At 41.6% G+C, this 16895-nt stretch overlaps 1 protein-coding gene across 1 annotated transcript in view; it reads left to right on the forward strand.

Moving 5' to 3' along the window:
* The window catches only part of SLC4A8 (solute carrier family 4 member 8), a 90690-nt gene that overhangs the window by 3132 nt on the left and 70663 nt on the right, over positions 1–16895 (forward strand). Inside the window, exon 2 of the mRNA XM_023211082.3 lies at positions 13476–13557. Coding sequence (XP_023066850.1) covers positions 13476–13557 — 82 coding nt within the window. The remainder of the gene's footprint in view (positions 1–13475; positions 13558–16895) is intronic.

A 16895-nucleotide genomic window follows, 5' to 3' on the forward strand; every position in this document is an offset into this window, starting at 1 on the left:
GCCTGTAGTCCCAGCTACTCGGGAGGCTGAGGCAGGAGAATGGCATGAACCCGAGAGGAGGAGCTTGCAGTGAGCTGAGATCCGGCCACTGCACTCCAGCCCGGGTGACAGAGCAAGACTCCATCTCAAAAAAAAAAAAAAAAAAAAGAAAGATTTCTTTGGCTGCAGTGGGGAGAATAGGTTGGAAGGGATGTGAGGATACAGTGTCCTTAACATGCAGAATGTTAACAGGTTGTATTATTGAGGGCATCATGATCCTTAGGTTTCTGTTAGTGTTCTGTGAGTAGGATAGATCTGGAGTAGGATAGAAAGTATCTCCTTTATATCTAGTTTGTGAAACTTTCATGGGTGGTAGGGTGAGGAGAAGAAAAGGAATACAATGGGAACAGTAGGACCTCATGAAGGCTGGAGTCATGTAATATAGACAAATGGGAACTTGAGAGATAGGGAGGAAAAGAGAATGAGGGTAGAAGGAGGAAGGGAGATGGGGATGACTCGGGGGAGAGACAGTCAACTGATTGGCAATGACCAGTTAAACTTTCTGTGTGCCAATTAGTCTGTGTGGAGATGGGCCTTGTAAAGTGAGCAGATTGTGTAACTTGATGTAAATAGAGAGGTTCCAGACATCACCTCTAAATATCATAAGGCTGCGCTGTTTTCGAAGATGTGAGCTACTGCCCTAGCCTTCTAACAGTTCCCTCTGCTTTCTTTCTTGCCCTTCTATAAGACCACTCTCCACATGGCAGCCGCAGGGAGCTTTTAAAAACACAAATCAGATCATGTCACGTCTTATCTTGAAACCCTTCAGTGGCTTCCTGGTGCATTTTAGAATAAAATCCAAACTCTTTATCATGGCCTACCAAGCCTGAATACAATCAGGCTCTTGTCCACCCTCCCAGGGCTGCCTCTCCTCCACTCTCTTTCTTGCACCTCCTCTGGCTTTCTGTTTCTTCAATACAGTGAGTCTTGCATACTTCAGGACCTTTGTTCCTGTCATTCCCTCTGCCCAGGATGCTGTTTTACCCAGGTCCTCTCATGATTCAACTGGAATGTCACTTCCTCAGAGTGGCTTTCTCTGAACCTTCATCCCAGTCACTCTCTTTAAGATGATCCTGTTTTATTTTCTTATAACATATGACTTGTTATAACAACTGAACTGTTCTTCTTTTGGTTTCTTGTTTATTATGATTTCAGTTAGGAGCTTCTTGAGGGCAGGGGACAAGCAGAAAATCTTGTCACCTAGCACAGTGCCTGGTATAAAATTGGTGCTCAATCGCATATGTGAATGAGCAGCTCTCCGGTATCCAGAGCCAGATGCCTCCCCTTAAGGAGCTCAAGGTCTAGTCAGGATTGGCACAGAGTGACAGATGGCCATGACTTCATTACACAACGTCTCTTCCCTCTGTGTTGTGTCTTTGCTCAGGCATTGAAGCTGGAAAATCTTTCCCCTCCTCTCCGCCTAGAATATTCCATTTTAACCTTCAAGGTCTGGCTCCATATCATTATATTATATTCATCACTCACTCCCTCTGCTCACAACACCTACCAAGTGCTATCTTCCACGAACACTTACTTGTGGAATATACATATTCATCTCTGCTGCTCACCTGGCAGCTCCATTTACTGTCACTGGTAACTTTTATTGAGTGCTTGCCTTGTGCCAGGCACTATGCTAAGTGTTTTCCATGCATTATCTCACTTAATGCTCTCTTTAACCCTGAGAATTATGCAACTTTATTATCTTTTCCAAATGAGAAAGCAAAGATAACAGAGAGGTTAAGTAATTCTTTTTTTTAATTTTTTTTTTTTTTTGAGATGGAGTTTCACTCTTGTTGCCCAGGCTGGAGTGCAGTGGCGCGATCTCAGTTCACTGCACCCTCCACTTCCCAGGTTCAAGCGATTCTCCTGCCTCAGTCTCCCGAGTAGCTGGGATTACAGGTGCCTGCCACCACCCGTGGCTAATTTTTTGTATTTTTAGTAGAGATGGGGTCTCACCATGTTGGCCTGGCTGGTCTCAAACTCCTGACCTCAGGTGATCCACCTGCCTTGGCCTCCCAAAGTGCTGGGATTACAGGCATGAGCCACCCGGCCCGGCATAGAGAGGTTAAGTAATTCTAAGTGTCAGAGTTGCTTGTGGCCCTGCCAGACCCAGGACTGCATCTCTCCAAAGGATGTGCCTTTAGTCACTGTGCGTTACTGTGGTTGTGTCTTTGGTGCCTGAATCAGTACCTGCCCTGAATAAGCACTTACTAAGTGTTTGGGAAGACAGGATGGGAAGAGACTGCAACGAGGGAGGCCAGCTAGGAGGCCATTGGTGTAATTCAGGATGAGTTAATGAAGACCTACATTAGTCGTCATTTCCATGAGATCTCTGAACGTGGTTATGAAATTTTTATTTATTTTTGAGACAGGGTCTCACTCTGTTGCCCAGGCTGGAGTGCAGTGGCATGATCTCAGCTCACTGCAGCCTTGACCTCCTGGGCTCAAGTGATCCTTCCACCTCAGGCTCTCTAGTAGTTGGAACTACAGACATGAAACACTATGCCCAGCTTTTTATTTTTTATTATTTTTTTATTTTTATAGAGACAGAGTCTCACTATGTTGTCCAGGCTGGTCTCAAAATCCCTGTTCTCAAATGAACTCCGCCCCTTGGCCTCCTGAAGTGCTGGGATTATAGGCATCACCACCACGCCCAGCCGGTTATTGAAATTTTAAGAGTCAATGAGCTTTTAATAGGGGGTAGTAATGGAGGAAGGAAGTCAGAAAGCTTTAAGGAAAGCCCCTACTTTGGACTGGAACTGGGGACACCTGGTAGCTTCACAGTTCTCCTGATAAGCACTTTCAGAACAAGCAGAAGGAGGTGTTGAAAGAGAAAACTGGTGAGGTTGGAATCCTCAGCATTTGAGCCAAGTGGTGCTGGGGACTGAAGGAAAGTTCAGGGAGAGTGAAAGTGGTAGATGAGGAAGCATGTGAATTTGGGCAATTTATGTGGATCAGGTCCGCTCAGAATGGAAAATTTTGCAGAAATCTTCAGAATAATAACCCCTGGTAAGTGGGTGATAATTGAGAAACATGGCTGATGGGAGTAGAGTCACACCCCATGTCTTACGATGAACCTGAAAAAGCTCTAAGACAAGAGTTCTGAAGGAGAGCTGGATTCTAGTGCCCAGTGACTGTGGCACATGTTGGAGCTCAGCAAATATTTGCTGAGGGAGTGGGTCAACTTTTCTGAGGGTTATAGTCAGTTTATGGTAAGGAATCAGTAAATATTTGCTCATATTATTGAATAAAAATATCAACTGTAGATAGCAGTTTCTCTTCTCACTACATTGCACATACCCCTCCACCCTCTCCTCACACATACTAGGTATTCTTTCCATATGTGAGAATTGGGGAACCTGTGAGCATTCTTTTTATTTGGTTTTCCCAGATCTGCTGGGAGCTTCAGTAGGAGAGATGTGGGCAGACTTGCCAAGCAGAGACTTGAGCAGAGAATTGGGGACAATTCAGACTGCAAATTTACTTCCTTCAAAATCTGTAGGTAATTGTCTTAGCTCATGGTTTGCCTTGGCAAGGGTAGACAGGGTCATGGTAGTAATCAGGACACAGAAAAGCAATCGTGTCTATTCTAAATCTGCTGCCAGGTAACAGCAACAGATCTTAGATAATGGAGAGGTTGGTTGTTTCCCATAGGTAGTAACAAGTTTACTGATCCTGGTCTTGGTAGTCAGGAAGTCATAATATATGTATTGGTTTTCAATTTCTGCCATAACAAATTATCACATATTTGGTGGCTTAAAAAACACAAATTTATCATCTAACAGTTCTGTAGTTCAGAAATCTGATACAGGTCTCACTGGACTAAAATCAAAGTGTTGGTGGAACTGTTTCTTTCTGGAAGTTCTAGGAGAGAATATGTTTCCTCGCCTTTGCCATCTTCTAGAGACTGCCTGCATTCCTTGGCTCATAGTTCCCTTCCTCCATCTCCAAAGCCAGAAACATAGCATCTCTCAGAACCTGCTTTTGTCATCAGATTTTTCTCTGACTCTAGTCTTCTGTCTCTCTCTTTCACATTAAGGATCCTTATTATTACATTGAGATTACATAATGGTTTTCATAATTTAGGAAGATCTCCTTTTGTAAGACAGCTGATTAGCAACCTTACCTCCGTCTGCAACCTTAATTCCTCTTTGCCATTATAAGGCAACATATTCACAAACTCTAGGGATTAGGATGTGCATCTCTTTAGAGGACTATTAATCTCTCTATCACAGTGTACTACCTAGTAATCTATACTGAACAGGAGTGACTCCAAGTGGGGTTCAGCAAAAGAATCACTGAAAAACCAGAGCTGTTTTGGAATTTTAAGCCCCTGGCAGGCTGCTGAACAGTTAGAGTGGGAAGCACATGGGTATTCAGGAGCTCATGGCCACTGAGAAGAGGAAGTCCGGAACAGCTGCATGAGTCCTCGTGGATTTTTTTTTTTTTCTATAGGGTGTTTTCATTCAGTGAGAAAGTATTTGAGGGCATTGGAGAGTTGGGGACCCATGGGTCAGATTTGGTGATGGGCTCTCCAAAGGGCCAGCATTCTGAGGCTCTGCTGGATAAAGAGGAAGATGGAAGTGAATAAGGAGATGAAGAACTATTGGAGGTCTGGTCAGTAAAGGGCAGTTTGGGGTGCAGGATTCTGGAGCGCTAACAATTTAAGAAAGTAATAATGTGGATCTTAAGCTATTCTTCACTGTGGGCATTATCCCTGATTAGTCCCTCTGACTAAATGGCCAGGTTCTTTGCTTTTGGCAATCTTAGCGTACTGACTTACTAATGTTAGTAAGGAACACAGACTTGATTAGAGTTCTTATCCCACTTAGCTTTTGTGAGATCTTAGCCTTGATTTAGAACTGTTTTGAGGATTAAGTGAGGCAATATATGTAAAACACAATGTGAGGTATATAAGTGTATTACCTTGATTTGCTGATTAGAAACCCTGGAAATGGCTGGGCATGGTGGCTCACACCTGTAATACCAGCACTTTTGCTACTCGTGAGGCTGAAGCAGGACAATTACTTGAACCCGGGAGACGGAGGTTGCAGTGAGCTGAGATGGCTGGCGCCTCTGCACTCTCCAGCCTGGTGACAGAGGGAGACTCTGTCTCAAAACAGACAAACAAACCCTGGAAATCATCTCTGTATTTGTTGATTTTTAAATGGTTGAATGTATTAGAACTCAATAAACACTTGACTTTTTTGGGGGGGCTCTTGGCAGGGTTAGCAGTGGGAGTGAAGTAGAATGGTATTGTATATACTGTGTGAAAACACTGAAAAAGATGAAAGGGTTCTTTGAGGTAAAAAGTCTGAGACCTACTGCAGGAAAGGAGGTGGGATTCATTTGGGCAGGTCCATCACCATGCAGGTCCAGAGAGGAGCCTCAGGGGAAGTGTGTTAGAGAGAGAGCTTGAGGTGGGCTCTGCTTCCCACCTTCCCTGTCCCCTGTAACCTCTGTGGCTGCTTCCAGGAGCTGGGGCCATTGTGTAAGACTCAGCTCTGCCCGTGCCTTTTAATTTCCATTTACTGTAAGTGAGAATCTGGTCTGCTACTCAGTTATAATTCATTCATTTTTCAAGGCTCATAACAATGCTTTCTCTCTCAAGGCTTGCTTTGCAATTTCAGCATTTTAATGTGTATTTAACCTTCTTAGTTCTTTTTATCTATCTAGTCCTTGAGGTAGGCACTCAAGTCAATTCACATTTACGTAGTGGGTCATTATCAGTGAACTAAGAGGAAGTTCAGAAAAGAGGATACTCAGAAATAGGGTTTTTTCCGTCCCCCTCCCCTCCCCTCCCTTCCCCTCCCCTCCCCTGTCCTCCCCTCCTCTCACCTCTCTTTTCCTTTCCCTTTTCTCCTAAGCTTATATAATGTGTTTCTCATGATTCTAATCTTTTCTGAGTCACAAGCCCCTTTGAGAATCTGAGGAAAGTTATGGACCCCCTCCCAGGAAAAGTGCACATTCACACATATTCCCACAGATCCTCTGAAGCCCATTTACAAGCACCCTAGAAATCCATGGACCACAATTGAGAGATATTTTTTGCCATAAATAAATGATAGTATCAGAGGAAATAATAGCTAATTTGTGAGGAATCTGCAGCAAGCACAGACCAAAGAGACCTGATGTTCCTTTCTTTTCATTTTTAATGATTTCAAACAAACTTTGTATGTGCCTGAAATTTATGGAACATTTCAAGCATATAGCAAAGTAGAGAGATTTTTGCATAGTGAATCATCATGTACCCATGACTTGGCTTCAACAATGAACACACCATCTGTTTTTTTTGTTTTTTTTTTTGTTTTTTTTGAGACAGGGTCTTGCTCTGTTAGCCATGCTGGAGTTCGGTGGTGCAAACACAGCTCATTAGAGCCTCCAACTCCTGGGCTCAAGCAATTCTTCCACCTAAGCCTCCAGAGTAGCTGGGACTACAGGCCCATACCACCACACCCAGCTAATTTTTGAATTTGTTGTAGGGACGAGGTTTCACTATGTTGCCCAGGCTGGTCTCGAACTCCTAGCCTCAAGCGATCCTCCCACCTCAGCTTCTAAAGCTCTGGGGTTATAGGCATCAGTTGCAGAGCCTGGCCACACAATCTTGTTTCGTCTATGTTCATCTATTCTCCAAATCTCAGACATATTATTTCATGAGTAAAAATTTCAGTGTGTAGCCCTAAAGATTAAAGACTTTAAAAAAACGACATAACTGCCATAACGCACAAGATTATTATTATACTGAAAAAATAGTTTCCTAATATAATCAAATTTTCATTTAGTTGTTTACATTTATGTGAGTACCTTGTAGTTTTTTTTTAAAAAAATACTTGCTTTATTTGAACCAGGATTCAAACAAAGTCCACACATTCACATTCAAGCCTGACCTTTCAAATGCTTTCGCTAATGGTTATTGACAGTGGCTCTGTTTTCTTTGGCAAGACAAAGAAAATGGATGAACAATTATTCAGTGAATTTAGGCTGTGGTTAACCAATCTAAATTAAGGAAACTAACAAACAGCAAGAAAGTTTTTCAATCTGAATTTTTCAGATGATTGACCTTGCTCTTTATATTTTGCAGCTACAATTTTAAAGAAATCAATCATCTCTTGTACCCTCCCTCCCTCTGTTCCTCTGGATTCCCACTGTGTTCTCTGCTATGTCAGGTGTCTGAAGACAGTACCAAGTATTATAATTAATTGATTCCTATCCTCTGGATATTAAAAACCAGTAGGGGAGCCAAAATGAATAATTATTCATATATATAATTATTTTTATATGTAGTTTTATGAGAAAACATCTGATCAATTATGAAAGAGTTTATAAAACTAATAAACATTCATTGAAATGTATGGGATACTTACCATGTGCTGGACATTGTACTGGGTGCTGGGTAGATATTGATGAATATAAGACACAGTACCCATCCTTCTAGAACTTTTGAGGGGACACAGTCTGGATTTTGCTGATTGTATTCCCATGGTGTTGTTTTTCAAGGAACTGTATTTTATTGTACTTTCAGTAAACTGGTATTTGGATTTAGAGGCTTGATCAGATTCAGGGACAATTTACTTGGTAAGATTACCTCATGGGTGGTGATATGGTCTCCCATTAGGAGGCATACAATATCTGATTGTCTCTTCTTTGTGATGTTAGTGGCTGTTGAAAATCAGTGCAATCCATTAGGGATTGCAAAATGCTTTTGTTCCATCATTTCCTTTTCATTTATTCTCTTCCATAATGAGAAGCTTTTCTCATCTACTCTGTGGTACCACTCTATGGTACAGTTTATCTAGGAAACACCAGATAAATTATTTGCCAGTTTTCAAAGTAATGAGTTGGTTCATTAGTGTTATCCTCCAAATGTGACCAATTAGTTAATTTTAAAAGTGACCGTGTGAGGCCAGGTGTGGTGGCTCACACCTGTAATCCTAGCACTTTGGGAGGCTGAGGAAGGAAGATCACTTGAGCTTAGGAGTTTGAGACCAGCCTGGGCAACATAGTGAGACCCCCTCAACTCTGCCACCTCTCTATTTAAAAAATAAATAAATAAATAAATAAATAAATAAAATAAAAGTGACCTTGTGAAGTGAACTCATCAATCTTAACATATTGACATGGTCAATCTGTTGCAGGCATTACCCTATTGATGCTCAAATTGTCCTATTTTTTGGCAAGAGACCCCTTTAAATTGGCTCCTGAGTCCTTAGGACACAACCCTAGTTGTCTTTGAGTGCTTCCTTAGTATCTAACATAATAAGATGTTTTAGATTTACCTTGTACATTTACTGGCTGGGACCTATGACCAACCGTTTCTCCAAGGAGCTCTGATTCCTTTTATTACAAAATGGTGTTTTAAGAGACTATAATGTAGGTACTAATTATACTCATTGCTACTGATCGATCATTTTTTTCTAAGCCTTTGAGTGGGCAGAGCTAGCAAATATAAATTTGTAAATTTAAAAACATTAAAAATAAAAACACATTATGTATTATTGTTGATACTTCCAATTCAAATTTAGGACTGCATGGCTCTTATTTACCTTTTGTCTTAAAACTGTATCTCCTTTCTCCCTTGCCAAGAATCCCAGTCCTTAGCCACATTGGGAGTGACAGAATAAGTTCACATAGCTACTTGTTGGTTTTACCTCACAACACACAACAAGCCTCAGAATACCAACACCAGCACTACAACCAAAAATAGGATAACCAAAAAGCAGTTTCGGATCTTTTAAAATTCTTCTTTGTCCTTCGAGTATATGCCACTAAGGATGTTCAGTCAGTTTATTATGTTTTAATGTTACTTAGATTAATTTCTCTTGGAATTTATACCATCAAGTTGATCTTTGTTTTCATTTTGTTTTTGATTTTGGGGAATTACTTTAAAATTTTTAATTTTACATTATGTAAATTATTTACAAAATAAGGTATATTCAAAAAAGTCTAGCTTCTATCTTTGTCTCTTGCATCTTATGCTCTCCTTCCTCTCTAGGTAACTATTTAAAAAAATCTTTTGTGACTTTTTCTTCTTTTATTTGTTATTTATTTATTTATTTATTTATTTGAGATGGAGTCTCGTGCTGTCATCCAGGCTGGAGTGCAGTGGTGTAATCTTGGCTCACTGCAACCTCTGCCTCCTAGGTTCAAGCGATTCTCCTGCCTTAGCCTCCCAAGTAGCTGGGATTATAGGCGTGCACCACCATACCCGGCTAATTTTTGTATTTTTAGTAGAGATGGGGTTTCACCATGTTGGCAAGACTGGTCTTGAACTCCTGACCTCAAGTAATCCACCTGCCTTGGGTTTCCAAAGTGCTGAGATTATAGGCATGAGCCACCGCGGTCGGCCTATTTGTTTTAAAATGTAAGCAAACACTTATGTTCCAACACCTTTTCTTAGATAAAAGGTAGCAAATCATACAGTTTTCTCCATCTTGCTTTTTAAACTTAACATTATATCTTGGAGATTTTTTTCCATGGTAGTAATAATATATAATTTTAAGTGTCTATAAAGCTAATTTAATAAATAAAATATCCTAAGTAGATATTAGACTATTTTATTTACTTCCCTAAAAATTTGTTTATTCCAGTTGGCCTCAAAAACTGTATTTGAATCTTCCCATTGGGAAAATGGATTGCCTTATGTTCAGAGTTGTCTTATTTGGGAGCATAGATGATAACTACAAAATAGTAACTTTGGAACAGTAAGCTGGAAACTTGAGGGGGATCTAGAAGGAAGGTGATATTGTTTGGCTATTTGTCCCCACCCAATATGTTGAAATGTAATCCCCCAATGTTGCAGATGGGGTCTGGTGGGAGATGTTTGAGTCATGGGGTCAGATGCCTCATGAATGTCTTGGTGCCATCCTCACAGTAATGAGTGAGTCCTTGCTCTGAGTTCACACAAGATCTGATTGTTTAAAAGTCTGGGCCCTCCCCTCTCTTGCCCCCGTCTTTCCATGTTATACGCCAGCTTCCCTTTTGCCTTCTGCCATGATCGTGAGCTTCCTGACTCTCTCACCAGAAGCAGATGCTAGCACCACACTTCCTGTACAGCCTGCAGAACTGTAAGCCAAGATAAACCTATTTTCTTAGTAAATTACCCAGTCTCAGGTATTCCGTTAAAGCAACGTAAACAGACTAATACAGGAGAGGTGGGGATTTAATGTGCTGGAGAGTTTGGGGAAGTGGCATGTTAGATGACTAGATGACCTGACAATATGAGCAAAGGCATGAAGGTGGGAATGTGCACAGTGTTCTCGGGATCAGTCAGCTTGGCTGGAGTTGCAGGTTTGAGAAGGGAAATAGATTGCCAGGGAAATCAACTAAGAGTTTTTTTGAAATAATTCAGGGTCTTGTGATTCAGGGTATTGATAGAATAGGTGCCATTATATTCATTCTTTTAAAACGTTTAAATTTTATTTTGAAACTGACAAGTAATATTTAAGTAATATTGTACATATTCATTGGGGTGCATAGTGATGTTTCAATACATTTAATATATAGTGATCAGATCAGAGTAATTAGCATATCTATCATTTAAAACATTTATTATTTCTTTGTGTTGAGGTTACTGAATATCTTCCTTCTAGCTGTTTGAAACTCTATATTATAGTCATCCTACTGTAGTATCGAACACTAGAACTTATTCTTCCTATACAGTTGTAATTTTTTATCCTTTAGCAAATCTCTCCCTACCCTCTTCCCCCTTGCCTTCCCAGTCTCTAATATTCTCTGTTATACTTCTTATTTCTATGAGATCAATTTTTTTTTAGCTTCCACATATGAGTAAGAACATGCAGTGTTTAACTTTCTGTTCCTGGCTTACTTCACTTAACATAATGTCCTTCAGTTCCATCCATATTGCCACAAATGACAGGATTTTATCCTTTTTATGGCTGAATAGTATTCCATTGTGTATATATGCCACATTTTCTTTTTTCTTTTTCTTTGAGATGGAGTCTTGCTCTGTTGCCCAGGCTGGAATGCGGTGGCCGGATCTCAGCTCACTGCAAGCTCCGCCTCCCGGGTTCACGCCATTCTCCTGCCTCAGCCTCCCCAGTAGCTGGGACTACAGGCACCCGCCACCTCACCTGGCTAGTTTTTTTGTATTTTTTTAGTAGAGACGGGGTTTCACCATGTTAGCCAGGATGGTCTCGATCTCCTGACCTCGTGATCTGCCTGTCTCGGCCTCCCAAAGTGCTGGGATTACAGGCTTGAGCCACCGCGCCCGGCAATGCCACGTTTTCTTTATCCATTAATCTGTTGTTGGACACCTACAATGATTTCATATCTTGGCTATTATGAATAGTGCTGCGACAAACATGGGGATGCAGATGTCTCTTTAATGTAGTGATTTCCTTTCCTTTGGATAAATGCCCAGTAGTGAGATTACTGGATTATATGGTAGTTCTATTTGTAGTTTTTTGAGGAACCTCCACTGTTCTCCACAGTGGCTGTACTAGTTTATATTCCCACCAACAGTGTATAAGGGTTGTTTCTTCTTCACATCCTTGCCAGCATTTGTTATATTTTGTCTTTTTGATAATAGCCATCCTAACTGGAGTGAGATGATACTTCATTGTAGTTTCGATTTGCATTTCCCTGATGATAAGTGACGTTGAGCATTTTTTCATATATTTGTTGACTATTTGTTTGTCTTTTGAGAATTGTGTATTTGGTCTTTTAACAAAGATTTATTGAGCACCTATTATGTGAAAAGACTGTGCTGGATGCTAGGATACAGTGGCGAGGAAGATGGATGTAGTTCCTTCCTCAAGGAACAGAGGAGACTTTTTTTTTTTTTTTTTCCGAGACAGAGTCTCACTCTGTTGCCCATGCTGGAGTACAATGGTGCGATATCAGCTCACTGCAACTTCTGCCTCCCCGGTTCAAGTGATTCTCCTGCCTCAGCCTCCTGAGTAGCTGGGACTATAGGCATGCACCGCCACACCCAGATAATTTTCTTATTTTTAGTAGAGACGGGGTTTCACCATGTTGGTCAGGCCAGTCTTGAACTCCTGACCTCAGGTGATCCACCTTCCTTGGCCTCCCAAAGTGTTGGGATTACAGGTGTGAGCCACCACACCCGGCCAAGACATTTTATTACTAAGAGAATTGCAGTGTGCTGTGAGGGTATATAAATGGGGAACCTAGCTTAGTTTGGAAGTAGGGGTGCGTAATCAGGAAAGGCTTCCAAGTAAGTGTGTTGAGGCTGAGATCAAAGAGAGGATGATCTTTTTGATCATTCTCAGAGGTGGTGGCGGGTGGTGGGAGTGACAGGGAGAGAATGGTAGTTCCAGGAAGAGAGAGCAGCACTAAGTAAAGAAGGTGGGTGTGGTTCCACTAAAAAAAAAAAAAAAAAAATTGCCGAATATGATTTAAAGGGTTGGAGCATGTAGGGAAGAGTGGATTAGAGAAGAAAATTAATTTTTTAGAGAAACTGCAAAGGAAGAAAGACTTGGTAAGAAAAGGGAACTAGCTACCTGAAGGCATATGGTAGGCACTCAAAACATGTGGAATGGATGAATAAGTAACTTTGAAACTTCACCTGTAGGCTAATAAATGATGGTGCCATTGGCAGGAATAAATAAATGAGCACAGGGTGTTAGTTTTGGAAGGAAAGTTAGTTGGGTTTTAGACACATGGTTCTTGAGGTGTGGCATCCTACTGGCTTATCAATTACTGAACCACAGTTTCAGATTGCAGTTGAAATTGTAAGTCTCAAGTGAGGAAAACAAAGAATAGAGAGCTCTTTCTTGGAAATTATGGTTAGAGGAAGAAAAGTCCTAAGGATGAGACAGAGGAGGCCTGGTAAGAGGAGCAGGATGGAGAATTTCAAGGACAGCGTGTGGTAAACAGGCCCAAATGCTGCAAAGAGGCCAAGAAGACCAATCTACAGCAAATGGGACAACCTGCTTCACAGCACTTGCAAAATGCCAGCATGTTACACAGAAGTATAGATGGAGTGCGGAGGTGGAAAAGGCATGAGTTTTACAGCCATAAGACCTGGGCTCATGACATGTCCTAATAATCCCAGCTGCTATGGAGGCCGAGGTAGGAGAATTGCTCGAGCCCAGGAGTTCAAGGCTGCAGTGAGCTATGATTGTATCACTGCAATATAGCCTGGTTGACCCATTCTCTCTCTTTTTTTTTTTTAAAGACCTAGGCTCAGTCCTAGCTCTGCCTTGTATGACATTTGTGACCCTGCGTCATCATTACTTAATGTTCTCTGAGTCTCAGTCTGCTCATTTATAAAATGAGAGAGAGAATGGCTGCCATATTTGCATCTAAAAGGTATTGTGAAGTTCAGATGTAAAAATGCATGTAAATCATTGTGTTTTCCCCATAAGTATCTCAAAAGGATCTGGCATACACAAGGTTTGTATATTTGAATGAGGTATGTGTATTACTGTGACTACTTATTTGTGTTTAAACAGAGACCAGATGAAGAAGCTGTGGTGGATCAGGGTGGGACCAGTACAATTCTCAACATTCACTATGAAAAAGAAGAGCTGGAAGGTAAGAACTGCCGTGCTGTGTAATCAGGAAAATTGTTGAGGGGCAGCCTGGTGTGGGAAGACTTGGCTCTGTGTCCTGACTCTTTCTCACTAGCTGTAAGACCTTGGGGAAAAATCACTTGATTTCCTTTAGCCTCAATTTCCTCATCTGGTAAATATAAGTGGGGATACTAATACCTGTACTACCTGATAGGGATATCATTAGGATCTAATTGCCCACATGGGGGATAGTGCTTTGAACTCTGTGAAGTCCAATATAAATATTAACAAATTACCTGTTCTTTGAGAATGTGATGTTCTCAGTTCAGTGCGTTGATTCTTGACAACTGCCTGGAAATACAAATATATACAAAACTTAAAGAGAAAATAAAATACAAATAGTTTTAAAAACTCAGTTTGGCTATAAAACCCTATTTTTACCCCATTTCCAATATTTACTGTTTCTATTCTAATTATACCCATTTCTGCCTGGTGTTTTCATCTAAAGAGGGAAAACAGGAACACACCTGTGACATACTCTGGAGTTCATAACCTCAAAGTTATGTAAAAGCCCAGCTGAAGTGGAAAGGAAGGAAGAGGCATTTTGGATGACCCACTCTGTCCAGTTTACCTTATTTCAGCTCTTCCTTTCTCTACACCTCACCCCTGGCTCCCCACATGACCGTTGTGTGGTGTCCTGCTTTCCTTCTTCCCGTGGGGACTAGCTGGTGTGTTAGGAGTGTTAGGAGTTGGACCCACACCTGGCCATGGTTTTCTGATTATCAGTGTTGATGCTCAGTTTCATTAGAGGAAGGCTCATGTCCAGTATAGCTTTAATGAGAGGCCACATTTGGCTCAAAAGCCTTTGTGAAATCTCTGCAGCATCCCCTGCAATGTTGAAGGCTATGAAACAGCAACTTTCTGATGCCTGAGACAGCATGTGAAATGTTCTCTCTGTACTGCCTGTTCCCGTGACAGTTTTTTCATCAAAGTTGTACAACCTCCAGAGAAAACTTGTCCTTTTGATGGGGAGAACGGAAGCTGTAGAGGCTGACTCAGCCTCTGGGTCTGTTACCATGAGAACTGATGGTAGGTGGCTCTGTGGAGGTCAGTGGTGTTTGGGTATACCAAGGTGAAGTTTTCCAAGTTATTTTGACCAGATGGAAGAAGAGAAAATGTGAGTTGCAGCAGTTGGGAGGGAGTGGGAGAAGGAAAGAGTGTGGAATGGAAGGCTAACATTTATTGAATGTTAGGCATTAGATTAGGCACCTTATACAAGTTGTCCTTTTCATCTTCATAGCACCCCAGGCAGGTAGGTATCATTATCCCTATTTTACACATGAGGAAACTGCTCAAGGTCATCCAGCCTAATAGCAAGTGAGGCTGGGGAGAGAATCCTGCTCTTTTCATTCTGCCACACAGCCTGCAAGGGAGGACAGTAACTATCATTAACCACCCAACCTCAATATCTTGCCCCATCAAATAAAATTTTTGTATGTTGCTCTTGCCTCTTCTTCTGTTCTGATGATCCCAGGATCTCTCTACCCTCTCATTGCATCTTGGGGCCACGTTGCTGTCAGTTTAGCTGTCCTATAGCAAGCACCACTGGACCTTTGCCCTCAGCAAGGAGGTAACCATTTATGAACACTCTTGTCTACTTGGGAGTAGAATAAGAAACCTGGACAAGCTCTCTTGAATCTTTTTTTTTTTTTTTTTTTTTGAGACGGAGTCTCGCTCTGTCCCCCAGGCTGGAGTGCAGTGGCCGGATCTCAGCTTACTGCAAGCTCCGCCTCCCAGGTTCACACCATTCTCCTGCCTTAGCCTCCCAAGTAGCTGGGACTACAGGCGCCCGCCTGTAGTTGTTTTTTTTTTTTTTTTTTTTTTTTGTATTTTTTAGTAGAGACAGGGTTTCACCGTGTTAGCCAGGATGGTCTCAATCTCCTGACCTCGTGATCTGCCCGTCTCGGCCTCCCAAAGTGCTGGGATTACAGGCTTGAGCCACCACGCCCCGCCGCTCTCTTGAATCTTAATAACTGGTTCCATCCATGGAGATCAGGCAGTGGGAGCAGCTTCTCCAGATGACATCATCTGTTCTTTATGCATGTTCTACTTTGCTAAAAAAGAAAGCCTCCTATGATGATAGCCTTACTAGTGCATAGTGTGCTGGGAGATGGTCCTTTGTACACAGACTTTTTTGAAAACTAGAAGCTTATTTATGTTAACACTTAAAAAAAAGCATTACATGCAAATGGTGGACAAGCTAGAACCGGATCTCAGGCCTAATGTGCTTTTAGACCAGCTCTGGAGAAGAGAAGAGACAGTTGGGATTTGCTGTAGGGTTGGCTGTGCTGTGGGTTCCACCCAGACTCACTCTGAAGGGCAGCCCTAGGACTCAATGAGGCTGTACTCAGGGTAGTGTTATCTCTTGAAGGCATAGAATAAAATGAGTACCATTTTGATGGAACACAGAAGCGAACTGTGTTCAGATTCAATATGCATGCTATGATACAAGGTTCTGTGGCTGCAAAAAAAATCTGCACGTCTTCCTTCCGCTTTATTTCATACCTTCTGCCCACATGACGTAAACTATAAATCACTGCCTTACCCCATTTTATTTATTTATATTAAACAACAACCCCTAGTCCAAGAATATGAGTTTTTTGTTTTTGTTTGTTTGTTTTTTGAGGCAGTCTTGCTCTGTCACACAGGCTGGAGTGCAGTGACCCAGTCTTGGCCCACTGCAGCCTTGACCTCCTGGCTCAAGTGATCCTCCCACCCCAGCCTCCCAAGTAGCTGGGGCTACAGGCATGTCCCACGATGCCTGGCTATCCTTACCTCATTCTAAGAACTATTTCTGAGATTTAGTCTGTGCACATTGTTAGAAACTTTGTAAGTGTGGCTCTTTTTGCATAAATTAATTCTATCAGTAAGAGAAGTTGGATTAAGCCATTATGTTGCTTTTTTTTTTTTTTTAAATATGTGGGAAGAGTCAAAAGCAAACATCAGAACACTTTCCAAAGATAAACTCAAGAAGAGCAATAGTCCATGATGTGCTTCAGTGGACTTTCCCAGTCCCAGAGGAACAAGAGGCAGTTGCTTTAGTTAGAGGAATGGCTTTTTCCATTTTTTCTGGCAGATCATTATTCCAGATTAACTACTAGATTAATGAACTCTGGAGTAAGTTTAAGGCCTTCTAATATGTTTTTGACAGGGGTAAGAGCCATTTGGTCATATTTATAACTTTTAAAAAGGCTTACAGCTGCTTGACATGTGAGATTCACCTCCGCAGTTACTGACTTTGAGTTAACCTGTGAGCCCAGAGGAGCCGAGCACCTTGTTGTATGTGCTAATGAGCTCTGT

Source organism: Piliocolobus tephrosceles, chromosome 10 (assembly GCF_002776525.5).
Source record: "Piliocolobus tephrosceles isolate RC106 chromosome 10, ASM277652v3, whole genome shotgun sequence".
NCBI lineage: Eukaryota > Metazoa > Chordata > Mammalia > Primates > Cercopithecidae > Piliocolobus > Piliocolobus tephrosceles.